Here is an 8,555-nt window from a genome sequence, read left to right as displayed (position 1 = left end):
ACAAGTATTGAAAAACAGATGTCGCTAGGCTATAACAGGAGAAGTTGCTTTAAATTTTATCTAGAGGAGACTATGGATTTCTGAGTTTGAACCCTCATACATTTACATGACCTGTGTTTCAATGACCAAATAGATGGGTCAGTAATATATAGGCGAAGTGACCCGTGTTTCAGTGACCAAATTTGGTATTGCTACTAATAGTTATTTTTCTTGTAGTGTTTCAAGCAATATAGATATCCAAGAAAATAAATGACAGGACCCGAATCAAATTCCGCTTTGGAATTCGAGTCGAACCCTGTGCGTGTCCGACACTTGGCAAATGTCGGGCACAAAAGACTTATTTGCCCTTTTTCTTATAATTTTAACTTTGACTTCTACCGAAATTTCGGCAGAGTCTCCCCTATATTTCGTTCAATCCAAAACTTACACCTGTCATCACAAGCATAATCGTCCAAACAACCAACAGCCAGCACTTCAATAAACATGCCAAAAGTTCCATTCTAACTCTAGGGCAATATATCAGAGCAATTTTGATAGTTTGCTGATCTCTTAATTGTTTTACCTACCAACACTTTTGAATCAGAAGGCGCGGAAGTCACGATGGCCCGGTGGTGGATGTCTTGTGCACGCTACAGCCTGGGGGCGCAAAACAGTTGAAAGTGTGAGTGGACCAAAAATAAAGGTTCATAAAACATCTAAGAATATACTAACCCCCATTGTAAAAATAGTGAAATAAATCTAAATAAAAGCATACTAAACTCAAGGCATTATATGTAAATCATATTTGACTCGATAATCCTCGCATAAAAACAATGAAATCAAGTACAGTTGAGTAAAACTGAATATCTAAATTATCTTTGAAACATATTAAAATCAACGCAATTACATATTGATAGAAATATATGCAATCGTTTTCAAGAGCAATAAAACTTGTATGAAAGCATTGAAATCCAACTTTGCATAAAAGCACTGAAATCAAACCTGCAATAAGGCAATGTACTCAAAACTTGAATTAAAGCACTGCAATCAATCAAAACTACCACTCGGATGTACCCCTGTAATTCCATCAATTCCCCTGGCAGGTCTCGGCGACACACAGTCTATCTGAGCATGGCTGGCGAGGATCTGAAGGAGGTATCGATCATTCCGGCGGTCTCGATGATGACACAAAGCCGGCTCGAGCCGCTCTAACAACGATTGAGGGGGACCGTGTCAAACCTGATCCAATGGCAGGTCTCGGGGACACAGAGTCAGCCGAGCCGCAATCCTGGCAGGTCTCGGGACACCAAGTCTGCCGAGCCGCAAATCCTGGCACTCACGGTCCGAGCGTCCCCGAAACTCTTGAGGCAATGTCAAGTGCATTGACAGAACTGTAAATAGACCGGATGTCCGTAGACATCGGTCCAACTGAGGGTAATCACCAAAAACGGGTACATGGTGGTTTTAAAATAAATTACTTTAGGAAAGTCTGATAAATAACTATAATCTAAAATTATGCTGCTATCTTATCTGATACAAGCCTCAACTCTGTTTTCTATAACTGTTTAGTATGTGCAACTAAGCAGCATAGGATTATAGACATATTACTGCACAAATCATGCTCGGAAACATTCACTAAAACTTATTCAAGATTAAATATGAAATTTATTTAGATAAACTCATTTATAAAAACTCATTTTATAAACTCATTTATATAAAATTATTTATGAAAGAAAGTCCACTCACTCCTGGTCCGAGCTCGCTAGACCTCCTGAAGGTCTCTCTTACGGGCCTGCCTGGTCCCGGTGCCTGGGTAAACCATCATGAATATTTAATTAATAAAATGCTCGGTATAAGTTTTTAAGAAAAACCCTGACCCCCGACTCCTAGAAATGCGTGCACTCATTTTCCAGTCAATCCTGTGCCCACTTAAGCCTTTCAGACAATTAGAGCGGCCTTAAAAGACGTGAAGCTTTACTAAGCGATAAATTGTTAAACCGGTCGATCCGGAACCCCGTGGGGTCCACGATCTCCGATGGCCGATCCAGGATTCTCTAGAGGTTCCTCACAGAGAAAGACCCATATCCTGTGAGTTTGGTCCGAAATGGACGGTAGGATTAGCCAAAATTGCGTTATCGCTTAAAATCCAAACCCTAGCCCTAGGGTTCGCGATTTTGGAGTATCCGGGACTCCGATTCACGATCCGTCGAATCCTACACGATTCTGAAATTATATGGAACAACATATCCGAAATTGAGCGCGATCCAACGGTTCGGTAATATTGAACCCGGAAATCGCACAATATGGAAAATTCGTTCGGGGCTCAAACGGACTCCGAATTGAGATCCGCGAAATCCTACGCGCTCGTGACAACATAAGGGTTGCAACAAGATACAGTGCCACTGCATTACCCTCACCCACGCGCCCCAGCATGCGCCGGCAGCGATGGCTCGCCGGAAAAACTTCAAATCAGGGCCCCAAACTCCTACCCTAGGTCAAACACCATATTTGGAGCCACTTTTGTTCTTAGACCTACCCCAAAATGTGGCCAGAAGTGGCCGAAAATTGGCTGAAATTTCAATCTCAAAAATCCGATGGCTACACTACAAATCGATCTAATCCGACCCAACAAGCAGCTAGAACAGCTCGAGAGGTTCAAGATCTATACCTGGGTCGACGAAAATGGTGGCCGGAGGAGGGAGATCGACGACGTTGAAGTTCCGGCGAGTTCCCGTGGCTTTTCTGCATTTTTCGGCCAGCACAGGCCGTGCCGCCGGCGGGGAATGGTCGGGAAAGGTAAGGGACTCGACGGCGGTTCTATCGCCACCGGTCTAGTGGCTGGTGGTGCCCTGTGGCGACTCCAGCAAGCTCTGGAAGGCGGCGGGGCAAATCTGCGCGAAGAGAGAGAAAGGGCTGGGCTGGTTTTTATAAATCCAACTTCAAAATATTTACGGTTATGCCACTGAGACTCTTTTGGCCATAACTCTCTCGTTACAACTCCGATTCAGGCCCACTACATGTCTATGAACTCATTTCACCGTGCTCTACGCAACAGTGTAAGTGGAATTATCAAATTCCGTCTCGATCAAAAAGTCACCTTTTTCTTAATAAAATATTACGAGGGCAAAATCGTCTTTTCGCAAAATAAAATATTCCTTAATTATGAATTTTTGGTTTGGGTTATTACGATAAATATATTCGAGCAAGCATGAAATTAAAAGCACATAGCATATTATTCAAAAGATGAAAAAATAATTTCGTACAGGAACACTGAAAATTATTCTACACAAAAAATTAATCAAAATAAAAACTCAATCAATTAAAGAACACACCAAACATATACCAATTAACCACAACAAAATTCATAAATTAAATCAATATATGTAAAAATAACCAATTATTCAACAAATCAATACATACATCATCTAATAAATCTATAACCTATAATCAAAGTTCAAACCATCAATTTCACCTAAATAATTACGAATTTGATTTCAATTTAATTAAATATATCATACTTCAACATTAATTTAGATTTAGGGTTTAGAAATTAGAACTTACTTGAATTGAATTGTAAATTTTTACAAAAATAGTGGCAGCGACGGGGACGGCTAGTGGTGAACCGCAGTTAGCACCTTTGGCGACGGCGGCAAGGGAGGAGATGGTGCTGGTGGAGCTCTTGGGGAGATTGAGGTTATGGTTGCTGTTGAGGAGAAATATGAAAAATGGGATTTTGGAGGTCTATTTTCAGGTCTATGCTGTTAAGAAGCTGCTGGCCTTTTTTTATTTATTTATTTTAGTCCTAGCCCAAAACGATGTCGTTTTGGCTAGATCATTTAAAAAAAATTGCATTGGCCAAAACGACGTAGTTGGGCAAGCAGTTTTAAAAAAAAAAAAAAAAAAAAAAAGAAACCCCAACTGCCCACTGAAGCTTCTTCTCCTCCATGGGGTCACTTCCATAACTACCAAAACTAGTCCCTACCACTAAAATTCAGATCTGCCATGGGGTCGTCTAACCCTATGGTGGATCCGCCATTGTGTAGAGCTCACGCATCCAATGGTATAGAGCCACATAGTTTTAAATATAATATAATATTTTTTAAAATATTTTTTAAACTTAAAATTAAAAAAAAGTAAAGTAAAAGCAACTTAAATATTTTTATATATTTTTAAATATCTTTCATGCTATGTTCAAATAGAAAGAGAGAGAGAGAGAGCTACATGGTTTTAAATATAATACAATATTAAAAAATATATTTTTTAAACTTCAAATTTTTTTAAAAAAAAGTAAAAGCAACTTAAATATTTTTATATATTTTTAAATATCATTCATGCTCTGTTCGAGAGAGAGAGAGAGAGAGAGAGAGAGAGAGAGAGAGAGAGAGAGAGGAGTCGGTCTACAAGGGGGGAAGGGAAAGATAGCACAGGGAGAGTGAGAGAGAGAAAGAGAAGGGAGGAAGAGGAGGGAGAGAGGAGTGGGTCTGCGAAGGGGAAAAGGAAAGAGAACACAAGGAGAAGGAAGGATAGAGAAAGATATTTAAAAATATATGAAAAAGATTTAAGTTGTTTAAATTATTTATTTATTTATGGAATTTAAGTTATAAAAATATTTAAAACCACGTGGCTCTATACCACATGTGGGCTCCACACATGTGCCATATCATCAATCTAACATAAAATTTGACGAAAGCTAAAGATAGGGACCTTTTTAATGTGTGAAGGGTATCCTTAAGGATCATTAGTGTCACAAAAAAAGTCAGGGACGAAATGTGATAATTTCGCAAAGCTCAAAGATCATTTGTGATAAAAATAAAAATAAAACCTTTATTATATGAGGAATGCTAGTAACGTTCTCTCTAACCTTCTCTTTTGGACCTTCTCCCTTTTTCTTATGACAAGTGTCACTTTCCTTATACTTAAAACAATGTCATTAATGCGTCATACAAGCTAGTTTTTTTTTTCTTTCCAAGTTTACCCTTTAAAAATGTATTTGCTTTTATGTTTCCTTCAATTTATCCAAATTTTGTTGCAACTTCCTTAGCACATTGTTAAAAATTAAATAATAATAAAATAAAAAAACATCATATTTTTTTTATTTTTTTTAAAAAAAGTTTGTTTCATTACATTGTTATCATCTTTATTTTGTTTTTAAAAAAACACACGTTCTCTTTGTAACATTTTTTTTAAAAAAAACTGCATTTTTTATTTTCTTATTTAATTTTTTAACGAGGGGGTAAGAAAGTTGTTAAAAAATTAGCTTGTTATTAAAACAAATTAATACATTTAATAAGAGTAAACTTGGAAAACAAAAACTAACTTGTGTGATGCATTAATGACATTGTTTTAAGTGTAAAAAAAGTGACACTTGTCATGAAGAGAAGGGAGACGGTTCAAAAGAAAATGTTAGAGAAAAGATTTGTAGCATTCCTTTTATTATATTGACATGCCCACCCACCCAACCTCTAGTACGTTCCCTCTTAGAACACTTCCACCCATTTGTCATGGTAAATGGTAAGGGTAAGTAAGGGCAGTTACTATTCATATGAATAGTATCCGCCCTATTATTATTATTATTTTTTTTTACTTTTCCACCCATTGTCAATTGTCATGGTAACCCGAAAATAATTACTATTAAAATGAAATTAATTTTATTTATATGTACGAGATTAATAAATAAATTTTTTCAACGTATGTATAAAAAAAACTTCTGAATTTTTGATAATTTTTCAGAGTTTTGTTTTGATTTTTTTTTAAAAAAATTTCTTCGCTGATGTCAGCTCCTTCAGACAACAGCCCAAACTATTTTGACTTGGGGCTTTACCTGGCTTGATGGACCCCAGCTCTTGCCGGGACTGGATGTCACCGCTGGAACTTATTTTGAAAGATCAGGGCCCTTTTGCCTGGGCTGGGCTGTCCGGAACTGCTCTTACGCCTATCCATTTATAAACATCCATCCCTCCTCTTCGAATCTATTCGTCCAAAAAAATCCTCTCCGAACCCAATATGTTCCTTCCCCTTATATGCCAAGAGAACAAGAATAATTGACCAAAACAAATAAGAAGACCGAGAATCAAACGTGGGCTCATCAGCTATAGCACTCTCCCTCATGTGCCCTCGATTGCTCGTCTGCTGTCGGCGGTCAGGTTCTGTTCTGTAGCAGCGACGTCCTCTATCAGGTACTGTTCTCTCCTCTGGAACTGAGTCGTTAAATCTTTCGTTCCAGATCCAGATCGATACCGTACCGCGATTGGGTACGCTCGATACAGATCAAAATTCGTAGGGGGGTGAGCGAATCCAGACACATTGGAGGAGTTGATGTGTGCTCAAACTTGGTTATCAACTTTGTAAAAACATTGTAGCTTCGAAAAAGGGGCATTTTCTGTATGACATCAGTTTCCTATATTCCATTCTAGTTCTCTTGATTTTTTTATTTTTTATTTTCATTTAATAACATCTTGGAAATTTTAACCAAACGCAGAAAGTCTCATGCCTTCCTCTTTCAGACAAAGCCAATGGCTTTTCTTCGCAGCAGCGTTTCCCTTAGCCGTCTACTAGCAACGCTGATGCTCCTGATTATTCTAGCAGCCGAGAGGCGGGTCTGCATCAGGATCCCAGAACGGATCATTGAAACAGCAGGAGACGTACCCAACAACCAGTCCTTGAAAACAGCAGTTTTCGCTCTGGGAAGCTTTTGGAGATCTGAAGCTGTCTTTGGGTGCTTGAATGGGGTTGTACAGACCACTGTCGGTTACGCTGGCGGATCCAAAATCAACCCTGAGTACAGAAGCTTGGGTGATCATGCTGAGTCTGTCCAGGTCTCTCTTCCATTTTTCCTGTTGCTTTTAGATTTTCATGAATGGGTTTTTACCCTTCTTTTTTGGCTTGAATATAATGAAACTATCTCCAAGCGGTGTCTTTTTGTTTCTTGTAAAGTTTAAGAGCAGTTGAATCCCTGCAGTTTTTAACTTTGTGGGCTTCTTATCATTTATTTTTACATACATTTTACTCTCTTTTTGAATGTTTCAGTCACATGTGTAATTCTATAAATCCTGAGCAGGTTATCTACGATCACAGGCTGATTAGCTTTAGGCAACTTTTGGAGATTTTCTGGTCAAGTCATGACTATCGGCAAGTATTTGGGCAAGGTCCTGATGTAGGTAACCAATACAGGTAAAACTTATGACAGCACACAGCAGTTTCTTGCATAACATAAACTCATAACTTAGAGTCCTTAGTGATATTTTTTCATATATAAATAGATCTATCATTTTCACGAACGGAACTGAAGAGTCCAGATTGGCTGCTGTGAGCAAAGAGAGAGAACAAACTAAGTCAAAGAGTAGCAGTGTAACTACTCAAATCCTACCACTTGGAACATTTTATTCTGCTGAGCCTGAACATCAGGTACAACTCAATATCCTTTCTCTTCTCCCAAAACTCTTTACGAGGGAATGTTGTTTCAGATCTTTGTATTGTAAATCTTTCCTCTTCGTCAACTTGCTTAAGGGAGTCTCTTTGGAGATGTGAAAAAAAGAAGAAAAAAAAGAGATCTTTTGAACTAGATCCTAAATTTTTTGAATCCTTAGCTAACATGTTTTTAAAATGCAGAAGTTTGAGCTGAAGCGTAGGCCATTTCTTCTCCAATTAATTGGAAACTTGCCTGAAGAGGAACTTGAGAGGTCAAGATTGGCTGCAAAACTGAATGGCTATGCTGCAGAGCTTTGTCCTCCAAAAATTCAGAGGCAGATTGATGCAAAGATCAATGAAATTATTAAAAAAGGATGGCCTATTTTGAGAGACTTGTAGGTGGCCCATAATTTAGAATTTAGACAAACATGCAGCATGCTCTATCAAGTTCTCACACTTGTGCACCATTTTATCTGCCTGTTCATCCCAATCTGTAGGATAGAGAATCCAATTGAGTTCATTATTGAGTAACCCACCAGTGTCCCATGCCCCGTCATCATGTTAAGTTTATATCTGGTTTTTGCAGGTTTGTTGACCTCCTATGGTGTATAGTATCCTCTGATCATTCATTCGAAATCTTATGTTGTCAACAGTGAATTTTGACCACACTTTCATGCATTTAGGCAACAGCCAACTTGATCAGTGGTCCAACTTTACAGTCTGTAAACATAAGTTTCATGACCAATTGTCCAAATTTACAGTTCTGCAAGAGAATATTCTCCAAAAATTTAGTTTGTTCTTGTCTGAATTCACGATCCCATATGTCTCCATCTGATGGACAGGTATTTTTTTGTTCTGAGAAGGATTGACAGTGTTCTTTTGAGGTGAGGATTTGGAATATGGAGTGCAATTATTTCAGTTCAAGATTGATCTGTTCGAACATGTCTCGTTCAACTTAAGTGTGTTTAGTCAGTATGTGGAGCATTATTCATACTTCTTCTTTTTATTTGGTTCAGAGATTTGAATGGCAAAGTCTCCCCGTACTCACATGTGACTCATGTTTGGGGTACATAGGATTTTTGCACATTTTCTCTCCACACATTTTGTGTATTTTTATGAACATCACGGAAGTGTTTCTTCAAGACTTCCCCTGTTTTTGGGGTCAATCA

General features: G+C 38.2%; 1 protein-coding gene across 2 annotated transcripts; it reads left to right on the top strand.

Annotated features, from left to right (window-relative positions):
• The first annotated feature begins 5,889 nt into the window (after positions 1 to 5,889).
• On the top strand, positions 5,890 to 8,555 carry LOC117616341 (peptide methionine sulfoxide reductase A5-like). 2 transcript variants are annotated; one of them, XM_034345622.1, is made up of 5 exons: positions 5,890 to 6,155; positions 6,483 to 6,794; positions 7,037 to 7,149; positions 7,239 to 7,383; positions 7,588 to 8,555. In XM_034345622.1, the coding sequence occupies exons 2-5, from the start codon at positions 6,492 to 6,494 to the stop codon at positions 7,783 to 7,785; spliced, it is 759 nt and encodes a 252-aa protein (XP_034201513.1). In that variant the 5' UTR covers positions 5,890 to 6,155; positions 6,483 to 6,491; the 3' UTR covers positions 7,786 to 8,555. The 2 variants fall into 2 exon arrangements, with proteins under 2 accessions (XP_034201513.1, XP_034201512.1); XM_034345621.1 differs by having other exon boundaries at positions 5,892 to 6,155; positions 6,458 to 6,794.

Source organism: Prunus dulcis, chromosome 1, assembly GCF_902201215.1.
Source record: "Prunus dulcis chromosome 1, ALMONDv2, whole genome shotgun sequence".
NCBI lineage: Eukaryota > Viridiplantae > Streptophyta > Magnoliopsida > Rosales > Rosaceae > Prunus > Prunus dulcis.
The sequence above is the reverse complement of the archived record's forward strand: the minus strand, read 5'-3'. Positions and strand labels throughout refer to the sequence as shown.